This window comes from Euwallacea fornicatus, chromosome 34, assembly GCF_040115645.1.
Source record: "Euwallacea fornicatus isolate EFF26 chromosome 34, ASM4011564v1, whole genome shotgun sequence".
In the NCBI taxonomy this organism is placed as follows: Eukaryota; Metazoa; Arthropoda; class Insecta; order Coleoptera; family Curculionidae; genus Euwallacea; species Euwallacea fornicatus.
In genome coordinates, this window is record NC_089574.1 from 701,122 (window position 1) to 717,512 (window position 16,391).

General features: G+C 36.2%; 2 protein-coding genes across 5 annotated transcripts in view; both read right to left on the reverse strand.

The window, feature by feature from the left end:
* Rbp6 (RNA-binding protein 6) overlaps nucleotides 1–7,595 on the reverse strand; it is a 513,430-nt gene extending 505,835 nt beyond the window's left edge. For all 4 annotated transcript variants that reach the window (XM_066299645.1, XM_066299644.1, XM_066299643.1 and 1 more), the window contains exons 1-2: nucleotides 7,406–7,595; nucleotides 7,294–7,334 (exon numbers count right to left, since the gene is read on the reverse strand). In XM_066299645.1, the coding sequence (XP_066155742.1) occupies nucleotides 7,294–7,334; nucleotides 7,406–7,470 (106 nt within the window). In that variant the 5' untranslated portion in view covers nucleotides 7,471–7,595. The remainder of the gene's footprint in view (nucleotides 1–7,293; nucleotides 7,335–7,405) is intronic.
* A 5,634-nt stretch (nucleotides 7,596–13,229) lies between these two features.
* Nucleotides 13,230–16,341, reverse strand: Dbp21E2 (putative ATP-dependent RNA helicase Dbp21E2). The gene is made up of 7 exons (XM_066299641.1): nucleotides 15,795–16,341; nucleotides 15,350–15,568; nucleotides 15,182–15,294; nucleotides 14,416–14,586; nucleotides 14,108–14,361; nucleotides 13,527–13,740; nucleotides 13,230–13,387 (listed from the first exon to the last, which is right to left on the reverse strand). The coding sequence occupies exons 1-7, from the start codon at nucleotides 16,183–16,185 to the stop codon at nucleotides 13,289–13,291; spliced, it is 1,461 nt and encodes a 486-aa protein (XP_066155738.1). The 5' UTR covers nucleotides 16,186–16,341; the 3' UTR covers nucleotides 13,230–13,288.
* Nucleotides 16,342–16,391: the final 50 nt, after the last annotated feature.

Sequence of the window (16,391 nt, forward strand, 5' to 3'; positions counted from 1 at the left end):
TTGCAAAGTTACATCCACCTCAGTAAGGAAATTTATTTCATTTAGTTCAGGTTAGTTCAGGTTAGTTCGGATCACCTCAGTGAAGGAAATTTATTTCATTTAGTTTCAATTCCTATCAAGCAATATGTTTTTCATTTACTTATTTTGATCAGAATTTATATTTTTTTCAATTGCGATTGCAATTAAAATAAAATTGTAAAATTTTTGTGTATCTTTCTTGCGCAGGTGCCACGCTAGTATTTTAGTCGATTAAGTGAAGTGTCTTTCGGGATTCATGGAGTAAATTGGAGCACTGAGTGAGGTAATTATTAACAACGTTTCAGATCTTTAAAGCAACAACAAAATATTACATACCCATAGTGAAGCAGTTTACCCCACCCAGCACCCTTTTCGCTCCACGATCCCGTTTGGAAAAATGTTCAACCTAAAAAAAAGTGTGAAAGAGGCATTTGCGCGCCCTTGTCCCTTTAGAAAAGTTGTTCGAAATGACCTTTAGAATAACAAATTAAAAAATCAGAACGATCGGAGCGAAAACCGTTTACGGTACTGTTACCCAAAATAATAGCAGTTTGCTGTAAAAACCAAGACCCACAAACGCCTCATTTTTGAGCTACAGGGTGTTAACTTTTTTTCTTGTTTGAGAGAAATGTAGGCAGAATCTAAGATATTTTGAGCAAAACTTGAAGTGCGTGCTACGCATTTTGCATTTTTCATTTTTTTTAACACTCCCAAAGGTCTTCTTTCGTAGTTTCTGCTTGTCGGCCATCGATGCATGCAATTCAATTTACATTGGTTTCTGAAACGAAGTTCATCCCACTGACCTCATGCAACCTAATCTACCGTGCAAACCGACTGAGAAAAATTTCCTATTCCTGTTAAAGTAATTATCGTGAAGCAGATAATGTACCTCGTTTTATATAAAAGCGACATGCAAGCACACAGTGTTTGAAGTTCAGCTATAGAAGGTCGACCTCGGGTCAATGTACAAGTTATTAAAAACTACTGGATGTAAAAATGCAATAATTAACAACCTACTTGAAGATTTTTTTGTTTACAAATTAGTCGTTAGAAATGAATCCATTACAGCTGCCTTAGTTAACACATGTTTATCCAAGGTCGTTACGGAATTAAGTTCGAGTTAAGCAAAGGGATGATACGTTTATAAATGGATGAAAAAGGAATAGATTTCGGTCTCTAGAAGAAAAATAACTATGAGGATCTGATCAAAAAATAAGCTTTCTGGGTTATTAATTCAACGTAAGATGAAAGATCAATAATTACGAGTTACTTCATGAATCTGCTGGAATTATAGACAAGTCTAGGAAATAGTGGCGAAATAGTGGATTCAGCTGTGTAGAGCGTAGCCCCTAAGGGCCTTTCGATGTTTAAGAAGCAGATTCTCTCGATTGTTCAAAAACGCAATTGTTATATCAAGGTATGTCCTAAAATGAGTCGTAACACAGGGTGTTAATTAAAACACAGTTAAAATCACGGACACGGTCAAAAGCAATGCGAAATTGCAAAAATAACTACGTAGTAGGTACGTCACGCTTCATTTGTTTTTAATGATCAACTTCATTTCTTTAAGAAATTTTATATTATTTTCAGCGGGGCCTATTTTTTCCTTCAAACGCGACTCATCGCATCCAAGAAACTCGAGGGACAGTTTTGATATATTTTGAATCGGCTATTTCAAATTAAATTTAAAATACCAGTAGCGTCCTCCCCATTACCGTATAATAACCAACATGGTAACCCTCACGCACGCCTATTATTACGGCATTTTTCTTTAAATAAAAGCAAAATGTACCGCTTGAAATACTATGTACGCATACCGAGTTCCAATAAAATGTCTTTAGCTGTTATAGAAATACGAATAAAAATATCTTATTTTTCTTAATATCTAACGCTCTATATCTCGGAAACGACACGTTTTAGGACACACGTTTGTATGCGTAACATTTCCGTCTTGAAGCAATCAGGATAATCAGTTCCTTAAATGAGGTAGCCGCCTTAAAGGCCACTCTCGGTACAGAATTCTAGATGAAATTGGAATTGTACACGACAGTTTTATATTCGAATTGAGTGTTCCGTTAATGCCATTGATTGTCTATTGCATTTTTTATGTTTCAACAGTTATCAAGTTGCAAGAGGTAAATCGATACATAGCAGTAACGAAATCTCGCCGAGTTCTCACTCTCTCAGGCCAGGTACGCCAGTTGCATAACAAACGGTCGAAACCGCAACAATAAACGTTTCCTTGTGACGGGGCTCAGTTGAAAAAAACGTAAATTAAGAGAAAAGCGAACCTTTTATTAAGTTTGCTTAGTCCCCGGTGTTTGTATTTCAATAACAATAAATTCAACCTCCGGGTTAACATTCACCTGTGTCAACAAACTGCGTTCAGTTTCACCAGCAATCTGCCAGAGCGGTATGTTCCTTTGGACGTGTATAAGAAGTACCTTTCTGAGCGATAAGGAGAAAGGATGGAATTGGATAATTTTGTTTGGTCAACGCAGTACCTGCTCTAAAGCCGACGTAAATGACGACTTTTCACACGCAGCAACTCCTACGCTCACCGCCTAATCAAAAACCTTAAAAACTGAATAGACCCTGGTTGCTCTTAACAATTGAACCGAACAGCAACAACAATAGTTTAAAGCCTATCGTCACTAATGAAAATCTGTACACTTTTTGTCTACAGAGCAGGAATAGCCGTAACCAGCGTATTTTTAGATAAAAACAAACCATTACATTGTTTTCACTGGGAGATCATGCAGGAAGTTCGCTTCATTACTCTACCAAGGAGGATTATTAGTAGGTCTATAATAACTTGTTCATTCGGGCTCTACTTCGGCTACACGAGTTCAATTTGGTTAAGGCAGAGCCTGGTTGATACCTAATGGTACCATTGTGATCGCGAATGAAAAGAAAACTGAAGAAGATTCCTATGAGTTGTAGACAGGTCCGGCCTTAGCGGATCCGGCACCCATTAAGGGAATTCGGCAACCGCGCCAATTCCCTTAAATAAAAAAACGCCGACGAAGAAAGTGCGCTGCCCCAAAACGCCCCATGTCTCAGAAAAGACCGATTCAACAATTGTCTTAATTCAAATTAAGAACTCGCCCCTCAAAATGTACTGAGTAGTGACAATTTTGAATTGCGGAAAGGGTGACAATTGCGAAATGGATTAAATCAGGGAAAAGGTGGCATTTTAACACTTCTAAAGAATCCACCTTTACACTCTAGGTGTATCTGTTAAGCCAAGGTCTCTGAAATACCGCAAAAAAATCGAAAACGTGATCCGATCCCCTCCATCGGGATACCCATCCTTACAGAAATACCAGTGGTGGATATCGAAGCTTCCACCACCGTATGTGCACGCAACTTCTGAACACCCAGTGTAACCAATGTGTCTTTGTTTCAAATGGCACAAACTCGGACTGACACGTGCTTAATATACAGAAGGGGGACGTAGCAAATATTCACTTTGCACATGCAGATAGCTAACACTAGAAAGTATTGATACGCCACTTCAACCAGAATCTAAAATGTTCCGATATCGAAAGTATTCATTGCACTAACAATGTATACATAAAAAAGATTAAAATTTATTAGTAATAAAAAAATGTTAAAACCAAACATAAATTACATTCAAGCCAGTACAATCACCAAACAGTATTTAGGCACGTTCTACAAGATGTGCCCACAAAAAAATCCAACATTGTGTCAGGTAGTCTTGACTTTATAATTGCTTCTAACCGATTAGGCCTAAAATGAACTAAATTTTTTATTGCTTCTGAAGAAATGCTCGTCCATGCATTCATCACTCTTTTTTCAAAATCGGTACGGTTCTGTATAATTTTTTTTAAAATAATTCCTTCCGCAAATGTTCAATCACATTCAAGTCAGGTGCCTGCGGAGGTGTTTACAATATATGGGGAGTATTGTAAACAAGTCATTCTGTTTTCTAAACGCCACTTGTCTTTAGGGTCGTTATGTTGCTCAAAATTATGGCGATCGTCAAGATTTAATTTAATGCCATTTTTATTCAAAATATCTAAGTAGGAGTATTAGTTCATAATACCATGTGTGAATACAAGATTTCCTACACCATTTGTCGCCATACATCCCCATATCAGTACATTACCTCCTCCGTGTTTAACTGTAGACTGAAGAATCCTCTTATTCAGAACGGTACCTTTCTTTCTCCAAACAAATTTTCGTCCATTCGATCTCCGAACGCTAAATTTGCTTTCGTCAGGAAACATAATAAAGGGTGATCCCATTTGCATTTTCACACAAAGGTATTAAAGAGAACGCGGAGGAATTGAAAAATATAAAAAATGTTTATGTCCTTTGAGGTTGATTCGTTACAATCATGTATGAAAGATGATATCATGTAATTGACCGCCACGGCTCATGTGACGTGATGTAATCTGTTCGTGAAAAATTTCGACTACTTTGCGGCATAAATCAGGTTCTGTGCCGGCTATTTCAGGTCTAATCTCCTGTTTCAACTCTCCAACGGTGTTCGGTTTATTCTTGTAGGCTCTGCTCCTCAGATACACCTCACGGAAAAAAATCTGCGGGAGTTAAATCCCATGATCGTGGCGGCCTATTGATGTCTCTGTTACATAAAATAATGCGACCTGGAAACTTGCGGCGCAGTAATTGTATCGTTTCTCCTGCTGTGTGGCAAGTGGCACCATCCTGTTGAAACCTGCGATGTCAATATCTTCCAACTGCTCTCAGAAATTTTTTTCATCATGTTCCGATACCTAACGCTATTAATCGGAACAGCTTTCTCGTAATGATCCTCGAATAAAAAAAATAGGGCAATTACACCTTCGGACAAAAAAAGAACAATAAAGAGTTGCCTCATGAGGATGGATTACTGTTCGAACAATTCCTCTGGAATTTTCCGGTCCCCAAATACGTCGATTTTGCCTATTTAGTTTCCAAAAATTCAGCTGACTTATGTGCATGAACATTTATAAAATTTACTCGCTTTTTTCAATTCACATTATTAATCAACAGTTTACAACGTGCAACACGAACTCAACAAACTGAATCTTTCCTTTATCAATTTGTTTCTCATTGTTTTTGATGTTCCAGACGTCTCTGTTGCACTTTCCCAATCTCTGGCTATGCTTGTTGAACTTTGAAGTGGGTTCTTCTCGATGGTTCTGACAATAAAGCGCTCATCCTTGTCAAGTTCTGAAGGTTCGTTTTTTATTTTGAACTATGTTTAAAACTTTAAATTTGTTTATGGTCTATGCCACTGCAGAATGGTATTTACCCATCAGTTTTCCTATTGCTCTTGCTGATTCATTTATTAATTCCCTAGTTTTTGGGGCCATTGTATAAAATTTGATTTTTTTTTTAATTTTAATGACGAAGCAGCTGATTCCAAATGATCGTGATAAACTTGTTGCTACACGTTGTTTTACTTTTTACCACTAGCAAGTAGTTCAACAGCGATATGCGCGTGTGTCTAAATACTTTTTTCCTATTGTATTTCATACTGGTTTGAATACAATTTTTGTTTACTGACTTTTACATTTTTTTATTCCTAACAAATCATATTGTTTAAAAGACCTAACTACAGGGTTTCTTTTATATACGTATATATGTACATTGTTAGGGGCAATTGACACTTTAGATTTTCTAAAATTTTATAATCCAACTGAAGCGGTGTCTAATCACTTTTTTCCGCCACCGTATGTCCCAACTGCACCAATCGTGCAGGCCACGGCACATATCAAACATCAACATGATAGGGGTGAAACAGCGCACTTGGCATAGCATGTTCAATTAAAAACACCGCACAATCAATAATAATCGTTGTAATAATATGTCTTGCAAGATGTATTTATAAATCATAAATCTCCTCGATACATATGCAAATGCTCAAATATGCCATCTTTCAGGCACGCGATACACAGTGGAATTGGACTACAGTCAACATTCATTACCACATAATTGAATTAAAAAAAAATCCGTGATGTTCAACAATAAAATTAGATCGTTTTAATATAGCACTAGATGACGGTCAATCAAATATAACTTGCCGATTCTATAATAGTTGATAATTTGTGTGACGTAAGAATAGAAGTTCGCTTTAGATTAATTGAGCCTGGAAACTACAATAATAATTGCTGGAAATCTTCATGGACCTACAAGCGTAACGTAAAATACAGCAGGTGCTCATAACCCTTTAGTGAAAAAAATGTTGCTGCTGTTAAGAGTCCCTTGTTGGTAAGTAGATAAAAAAAGGGTCACACTCGTATGAATGAGTGATGTTCCAGTGTTGTGAAATACTGCTTCATTGTAGACATATCAGCGTGAGTAATCAAAAGAATACAATGAACATCGAGCAAAAACCTAAACATCACGACTGACCCTAATCCATCCAACCCAAATGTCACTTTGTGGAAAGTATCACACCTGTTGCACAATTGCACCCGGACAATTGCATCATTATGCAGTTTCTCACTGCTTTACATGTATACTTATCTATACGCATTATTTCCTATATTCAACTGACAACAATACGCTGGGAAATTCCCTCAGTAAAAACTCCACCTCCCCACAGGGCCGTTTTGAATAATAACAATACTTAAGGCGGTTAACTACTCGGTTTAAAGCTTTTCGAGGCAATTCCCCGGGTTATTTCGGCACTTTTTATTCGGCCAAAGGGCCCATAAATCCTAACCTAGCTTACGGCTTGCGCCGCCTCCGACCCACCACCACCGGCTTTTTACACCTAAATCAATAAACGATTTTCTTTGGCGGTGTCGTGTATGAATGAACCCGAACTAAAGAGCGGTGGCGCTAAGTATTGCTATCGCCATCTAGGGCAAAGGGTTGGAACGACACGCCGCCCTTAGGGATTACGAGGGAGGCGCAGGCGCGAAGCGCGTCGAATTTCGAAAATTCAAAACTTGTTATACCCCGGCAGGTTAATTTAGGTTAATTAAGTGAAATATTCGGATGATTACGTTTTATGGCAGCGTGTGTACACAAAGGCACGTGGTTGAGCGAACGGGCGGTAATGGATCAAGTAAACAAAACAGCTGGGGTTTTGAACTTTACGCTGCAATTAAGGACGGTAATTTTGGACGGCTTTAAACTATTGCGGAGACTATTTCAAAGGTGCAGCTTGTTCCGCTTTTCGTGCGCACGGCAAATTTAAATTGAGTCACTTGTAACCAGGGATCAGGTGCCGCTGGAGTGATGCTCGTGGCCGGTTGGCTGGCACCAACACTGTTCCTTCGGGGTAGACCTTACCTGGACTTGTCTGCCAACTGAGACCGCCGATAAACATTTTCCTGAAACAGAAGAGCGTCGTTACTGCGGGGGCGGGGCGAAAACACGTGTTCGCTCTCGGCGCAGCACTCACCCGGGGTCGTTCGGCACCTCGGCGGGGGATCCGGCGACGACCAAGTCCTGATTTTGGCCCTCCATGACACTGGTTTTGAAACTGTACTGAACTACGACTACACACTAAAGGTAAACAGTGGACCCGGATGCGTTGTCGGGCCCGATCGCGTGTTATGCCTCGCTATCAACACGGTACTGGCGGCGGCGGCCGGCGGCGGCAGACGTCGCGCGCTCTCGGGCGCCTTTCGGGGACGCATGCGCCCAGCGCGTCTCGGCGCCCGATGCGCCACCCCGATTGGTGCAATCCGACGCTGCTATGACGTGACGCAGCGGCGCCCGATGCATTTTGTATACGGATACGGATGTTGTTATACCGGTTGTTGTTCGATTCATCATCGGCAGTCGGCCGGCACTCGCCCAGCTCTGATTTTGTATTACACATCATTTGACAACCTATTGTAGGCTAATTACAACTAATGCGGACTCCCTGCTGCAAGCTCGTCGGCGATTTGGTAACGTTGTGTAACAATCATCACCATATCAGCGAGTGTTCATACTTCTTACACATGAAAAACTCGTATCTCTATTCCTTACAGGTATCTAGGACTTCCAAACCAGAAATTCAGAAATTGATTTTAACAATAACATCTAAACTCTTTCGGTGGCAAGAATGAAATCTTAATTGTGGAAGCAATCAACAGTCTTCATCACAAATCACCCCCCACCAGAAGTAAAGCCGGTAGGCGGTCCCTGGTGGAAGCAGCAGTGAAGAAAGAGTGAGGGTGTCATCTCAGTGGGTCGGTTCACCGGAGCCGCAGACTACCTGGGGCGAGACATCAATGCTTCGGGTGTTCATAGCCACATATTCCCTAATTCCCTATAAAAAAAAGGTTGCAAAACGTGAAAACACATACGAAATTTACGAAAAGGTCTTTTGATAGAAATAAAACATAAGATGAATTTAAAAGCTAAATCATAACACATAGCATCGGATGTAGTGCGTTCCACCTAAAGAATATTCTTCCCTGTACATCTATGGCTTAAGTTCAGATTGTGCTGCAAACTCGATCCTCGGATTCGTTTTATTTTACAATGCAATAAAAATACAAAGTTAAATGAGCATAATCTCTGATTAAACCTGATTAAAGTGATTTATCTTTAATAAAAAGAAATAATTAAACAAAAATTAATAAAGCAGTTGCAACTCTATATCAGTTGTGTTGGAAAGGTCTGCACTTAATATCTCCAGAGACTAAACGGATGGGCGGGCAATGGTAAGCATAGAATATAGGACCATCATTTTTTAACGGCACCGTAAACGAGCCATTTTATCTTCTGTTTTTGCGAGAATCAAAAAACTGCTATTTGACGAAGGCGGTAATAGAAAAATGTGGAAAACTTGCAAAGCTATATATTTAACTCTTTCATTGCGGCGAACATTTCACCATGTCACGCCTTCTGTGCGGCGGTTTTCAGCTCGTGTTGATCAACACAGTTCCCGCAGTTAAGGGAGGAAATGATATGCGTTCTAATACGGTTCCTCCAGTGTATCAAAATAACTTATGGAGAACAGTATTTACTATAGATATTTAATGAATCTAAAATGCATCTTAACGCTAGTCTAAAATTAAATTAAAAAAACTAACGCAATAAAAGGCTTTAACAAACCAAAAATAATAAAGCATCTGGACGTGTGATGCAATTAATACGCTTTTCGATATTCAAAGAAATTAAAAATTCAAGTACGCACCTGGCATGAAAAGTACTGATCAACGTGGTGCCTAAAGTAAAACGCTAAAACTTCATAAGCAATCTCTGATGGTCTCAAAAAAAATTTAATATCACGTATAAGCACGGATCTTTTTTTTCCTAATTGTAATGTGCCCTTATGTTACGCCTATGTACATCACCATTTTTTGGTAATATACCCGATCGGATTTCAGTACTAATCATCCTTAAAAAGTACTGCCCTGCATAATAAAACGTTCACCTATTTTCTATGTAAGAAACACATAGAGCTCTAATACATCCATGCTTTGTCAATCTGTATAACTGCAACACCTCAATACTAGATCAATCTCCTTATTGATCTAATTGTTTACGACATTGTTACAACAAAACGAGGTTACCACAATTTTATCCACTGTGGATTCCCAAACATCGAACTAACGAGCACAAATTGCGTCAACTGGCTTTTGCGCTACCTCTTCTACAGAAGTACCAGAGAGAAAATTTTAAGAGATGGTATCAAGAGATGTGCGTCTTATTAGAACAAACTCAACGTGGCAACCGCGCTATTCACCATCGAGACTTACTTTCGTATGACGTCAAAGACTCAGCTGGTACTACTTGTATTGTGCAATGCCTTGTTGCCGGCTTTGTCACATTTTGGCTCGTATTTATCCATATCATTTAGCACGCAAATTAATAGTTTTCTTTATTATTATTAATGTTTCGATTTGTTCAGTCAGGTTATATCTTTATCATTATCATACAAGAAATATGTGATGTAATTGTTAAGACCTGCTTTCTTTTTATTTCTAATTATTCATTTATTCTAATTATTAAAACCTGCGTCTTATGAGATTTAAATCAACGTGGCAACCGCGCTATTCGCCGTGGACGTAGATGATAACAGCTGTATTGCGTAATGCCATGTTGCCGGATTTGTCACATTTTTGCTTGCATTTATGGATGTCATTTACCACATAAATTGATAGTTATCTCGGTTGTTATTGCTTCAATTTAATTAAATTTGATGACTTATTACTATTATATAAGAAAACTGTAGTGCGATCGTTAATATCTGACTTAACAATATTAAGACCTGCATCTTCTTAGACACAAGTCAACGTGGCAACCGCGTTATTCGCCATGGTTTTGGGTAGTATCAGCTGTATCGTCTAATGCCCAGTTGTCGGCTTTATCACATTTTTGCTCAAATTTATGGGTATCGTTTTACATGTAAATTAATAGTTATTTCGCTTATTACTGTTTTAATTTAACTAAATTTGATTTTTATCTATTATTATTATATAAGGAATCTATGATATAGTTTTTAAAACCTAATTTTCGAATATTAAGACCTGAGTCTTATTAGATCCAAGTCAACGTGGCAACTGCGCTATTCAATGCAAGCAGTTCGTTATGTTTATTGGTAAGAGATCAGTCGGTCCTCACCTTTGGCGGAGTTAAGTCGTAGGACGAATCTTGTAAAATTGCTAGTTTCTTGCTCTTTCTCATTTTAATCAATACGTATCCTGACATGTTGAAATAAGCAGATATTTTTCTAAATTAATCTTCTAGACTAAGATTTTTACTTAATTTATTTATCTTAAAGTGTAAATGTATTATTGACGTTTCGAAAACGGTTCTGAATCATTTTTGCTTAAAAATTACAAATATTTTTTCTTAATAAATCTCAAGTTGCACAAATAGTACTACCAGTAATATTTCTATCCGCACAAGTTAATCACAAAAATATAACGAAGAGTAATAAACAATAATTACTCGGTACTTTATAATTAATTTATAAACATAAATTCCTCTGTCGAAATACCCTGACAACTAAATATTGGAACAAGTAATACATGTTTACATTATAAAAATTTATTAATCGAATGTAACGTCTTATTAGCTTTCACAATTACCTCAATTTTTATCAGGCAGTGAGTCCATGGGAGTTTTTCGTCAATTAGCGTTAAAGTGATCCTACATTTCTTACAATTAAACGTATATTTGCGTATAATTCGCTAAGATTGTTTCCTACTTGCTAATTTATTTTAGAGTAGATCCTCTCATTTGGGTAAAGATCCGGACTATTGAAAGGATGTAATCAAACCCCCACATCATTTCCGCCCAATCACTTTTGGTAAATTTGGCAGTATGAAAAGAAGCATCGTTTTGCTGAAAGATAAAACCGCTTGACGCATACAAATTTTCTGCACTAGGAAGAAACACATTTTGAAGAATGTTTTGGCATTTCATCGCATTTATTGTGTCTTTCATCAAATACAATTGTCCACAGCCTTCGGATGACATGCACCCCCACAATAGGATGCTTTTTAGAAATTTCACTGTTCTTTTAAGGCAACCGTTATGGAAAGCTTCAGTGTTGTATTCGAAAATCTCCTACACAAACATCACATTTGCTTTAATCGTTATGGATGATTTTGTTCCTTTCATCTGCAATAGTGATTTAGACCAAGTACAACAGTTCCTTATTTGGGTAGCCGTTAATAATGTTTTTACAAACAAATAACTACCAAATTTAATATCAATCCTACTTTATAAAAGCTCAAAGCTTTGTGGATATGTAGTCCGTCTATAACAGTTTTCGGTTATTTTGATTTATCTTTATAATTTTGTTTTTTATTTTTTTAGCCAGACTGTTTGTGAGCACAAAATTGGAATCAAACCAAATTCTTATCGCCAAAAAATATTTTTCATTATTTATATACTATTTAATTGAGTTTCTAGTGTATTTTTACCAAATTTGTACCTCTTTTGCTCAAAAACGAGTCGATAAATTTTGAATTGTAATGCGGTATTGCATATAGCTTTGAAACACCTTTAGTTTGAGGTGTCAATTGACCCATGTTGCAATAAAAAAAAACCGGCCATTTTGCTCCACAGTGAAGTAAGCAACATTTAAAAAAATAAACAAACGTTAGAAAATACTATTTTTTGTTGTATTTGAAGTTGCTTTTGAATTTTAAAAAATATAATTGTTAAAAAATGAATAGAAGGGGAGAGGGAAATTTAAAGCCATGTGATATTTTGAACATAGTCAAAAGACTTGCTCTTTGCATTAAATCAATGGTTCCTAAACGTTGAAATGAGGGACTTTGGAATATAATATGACAATATTTTCATGTTATAGGGTATAGTAAAAGGAAAACTTGAGAACAAATTTTGTATCAGGATTGGTCATGAGAGCTTTCATAAAGAAAGTAATAGAGGATTTGCTTATGACTTGTTTTCAATCTAAATATATGCGTTCGGGGTGGCTACAGCACATTGTGTTAGAGGGAAATTCTTTTATCGATTCTTACAATAAATAAAATAATAAAAATATGATAAAACAAATAAAAACGAAGTAAAGCAATGTTCTGGAGACTTACGTTTGCTAGTTTTTTTTTTTAATCTAATTTAAAATATATATTTAACTATGTATATTTGCATTTGTGAACGAGAGGACCCGAATAATTTTTCGTTATCGGTTATATTACGGAAAATTGTAACGTAATATTATCCACGAAACTTATCTATGGTGACACACAGTTGGGAAACTGTCATATAATTTTTATTATCTATGGTGGTTCCTATTCGATGAATTATTATAGGGAGCTGCGACAAAGCAGTAAAGAGAGATAAAATCTGACTGCACATCCTTGGGTCCTATTTTCAAATAAAATTTTACGGTATCATTGTTTTGCTGCTAACCCGATACGTTTCCGATATGTTAAAATTTAACATCTTTTATGTCTTTTTATGGTGATATAGGAGCTTTTGTCAATACCTCATAAATTCATCAAAAAGCATTATTCTGTGCAATGAGGTCACAGAAATTTGAAACGATCATTCATTGTCTGAGGTTGATTTCATTCTTCAAAATCCAATATATCTCCACTAGAGAACTGAAAACATACGTGAATTTCAAAACCGCGATATTTTAATTCAACTTTTTCTGTACCAAAATCTTCGAAAACCTCTAGTGAAAACTCGAACATGTGGGAGTCTAAATTACAAAGGATTCTTCTGACTATCTCTCTCTCTCTCTCTCTCTGAAAGGAGGGGGAGGAATTTTTGGTCACATATGACTAGGAAACCACAAATACAACTCGATATTTACATATTTAATAAGCTTTAATAAACAACACATAATTTTTTTTCCGAGCTATTAAAATCCATACTTAATATTCCTTAAGATCTTTTTCTGAACTATATTGGTGATATTTCCATCGACGTTTGGTAGGGGTTGATCTTTCCTAACTGCTAACTGAAAACACAGCTCTTTAACGTAATTGAATCAACTTAGTTTAAGACAGTTACTTCAGAAACTGTATACTTTATTATGCGCATGCATCACATTTTAAGTTTAATACAACACCTTTAACAGTACTTTTTAGTTTGCTTACCTCTATTTGCTGAGCAAGCTTAATTTCTTCCGCACTGGTGAGAAAATTAGTGACGAAACAAGTGTCAGGACTGCCAAGACGACCCACCCTTCCTATCCTGTGGATGTAATCTGCCGCATATATAGGAAAATCGTAATTGATTACATGCTTCACTTGGATTGTGTTTAAACCTCTAGAACCGACGTCTGTTGCTGATAATATTTTAGTTTCACCCCTTGAAAATATTAATTCTAAATGACAAAAAAATTTAAACTAACATGTTTCGTTTTATTATGAAGATAGTCACAGTTTCTTCTATAAATAAAAGTAATATCCTCCCTCATTATAATTTTTTTATTGGAGATAAGGTCCAAACTTTCAAAGAGAATAGCGCTTAGTTTATAGATTCAAGCAATATACAGGTAAGTATCGTTAAGAAGTTAAATAAGTTCATATATTTGGTGCAGTTTATAGAATACCTATTGTTAAATTTTATGTTAAGAAGGTTGCGCAATACTTAACTTTTACTCGAAAGCTCACGTAAACTTCTTATGTGCTATTGTATATTCCGAATCAATTCCAATTTTTTTCGGCATACTAACCTTACAAACTGATTCCATTGCTCTATTCGAATAGCAAAATTCATGTCTCCACAAATGTTGGAACATGGTAAATTGTTTTCCCTAAGAAACATTGCCAACCATTTGCACGTTTCATTTCTATTTGTGAAAACCAACATTGGATCTTTGCAGGTTTTAGCGATTTGAAGTAAATTAGCTGGCTTCACCGAACGTGTAAGACGCAAAAACTTTTGATTGATGTTTAGGAGAGGTTTGTGAAGTCTCTGAGACACTACCTGGAATATGCATAAGAAAAAAAGGTGCATATAACTAATTATTGAGTTAAATACATGTTCCATAGTTTCTCCATAAGGCACTAAGATATTAGGCAGCTTTCTGGGTAATGTGGCCGAAACTAAGATTAGCTGCGCCTGAGACATTTTGTTCACTAAACCTTCAATTCTTTCAACAAATGAGTCATCCGTAAGAGAGTCAGCCTCATCTAACACTAAAGTTTGAACCTACGTTTGATTATAATTGATTGTAATTAAATCATTCATTAAAATGATCGACACGGCACATTATTTTGTTATTATTAAGAGCTTGTATTTTGAAAATTTTGTCGCTGAAAGTCCGTTTCTTCTAAGGTCATTGAAGGGCACTCATCGTGATAAAAACTGATTGTTTTTTTCTCTGTCATGGAGAGTAAAGAGGAATTCTTTCAAATTTAGTTGCCATATTGATTTCAGAACTATCTTTGTAATGCTATACAGATAATTTTTGTTGGGAACAGATATTACAATTATTTTCACGCAATCTACGCGGCAATGTCAATATTAATATCACTTCATAACATACTTCTCGCCAAATTGCAACCTAACCATCTTTCCTATACTGGTGTGGAAAAGTATAACTTTCTGTGCACAAATAGAACTTTTTTTTTGTATAATTAGTTTCTATCAGAGGATTAAAGAAAAAACAGATTTTCAGAATCTATTTTTTGTTCATAAAAATTGAAAGATAAATATCTCAAATAAAAACTTTAAAAAATGACAAAAAATATGCTGTCCCGAATACTATATTAAGTTGCTTATATTGATTCTAACAAAAACTTACCTCCCCTAACTTGTAGATTCCCACAGTAGAAAGTTTACCTAAAACTCCTGGAGTGGCAACTAATATGTCCACCTCTGCAAATGATGGATTTAACATAATTTTTTTCGTTCTCCCTAAAATTCATCCTTTACAGACCCATATTATATATATAATCTATCACAAAGATACCTCCCACCAATGTTCTAGCTACTAGCCCTACAGAATCACACAATTTGGCAGCTATTTCCCCCACTTGATATACAAGTTCTCTATTAGGAACAAGGATAACAGCTCTTGGGCTGTTTAATTTGTCTGATTGTTTAGTTTCAATCAAATTTTTTATCACTGGTAACAGATAGGCAACTGTTTTACCACAGCCTGTTTCAGCTGCTAACAAAGTATGGATCCCTAAATTAAATTTTATATTAATAATATAAAAAAAAACAAAAGGTTTTCATTAATATGTTGTTTATGAAATTTTTAACATTACTTCACTTTTCAATGCCTGAATTAAAATTTATCATAACATAATTGGAAGTAACAAGGTATTTGTACTTATGCACAAATAAGAGAATATTTATTTCATTTTTTTGCTTAGAGATATAAGGAAACAACCAAAAGACAAATTTTCTACCTTTTTCAATTGAGGCAATAGCTCTTGCCTGAAACTCCGTAGCATTATTAATATTATATTCCTTCAAAGCCTCAATTACACTTGTAGGGACACCAGATTTCTCAAACGAATAAAATTGATCTTGAACATCATTGGGTAATGGAAGAAGGGTAAAATAGTCATTTTTTGCTTTACTATGATTCCATCCTTTTGAAGCTAAAGGCACCTCATCTAGCCGATTATATACCATGCCCGCATAATGATCATACTCCTTTCTTTTACAGCTGATGAGCACAGGTCCCTTATCGAGCTTATTTTTAAATTTCGGCACTGCTGAAGCAAAGTTTGCTCGGTGTTCTACATTGCTGAACAGTGTTTTGCATGTATGACTGAATAGCACCCGTCCGGACATGACTTGCGTTAAGCTTACGTACTATGCCCTACAAATACGGTATATTGGGGCTGTGTAAACGAAAAATCGGGGTACAACATACAACTTTAAATAATTATTTTTGAAATTCAAACAAATTCTAGGTTAAATGTAGAAATGTAAAAAGATCAATGTCAATCATTGACATTTAATAGCTGTGGAGCTTTCATTTCATTAGTCGCGTTGGT

Excerpts from the sequence above, each read along its gene's own strand:
- Dbp21E2 (XM_066299641.1), bottom strand. The coding sequence starts at position 16,185 with ATGTCCGGACGGGTGCTATTCAGTCATACATGCAAAACACTGTTCAGC. Across the intron at positions 14,362-14,415 it reads ATGGAGAAACTATGGAACAT|GTAGTGTCTCAGAGACTTCA; the intron begins GTATTTAACTCA and ends TGCATATTCCAG. Across the intron at positions 13,388-13,526 it reads AGCTTGCTCAGCAAATAGAG|TTAGCAGTTAGGAAAGATCA; the intron begins GTAAGCAAACTA and ends CTGTGTTTTCAG.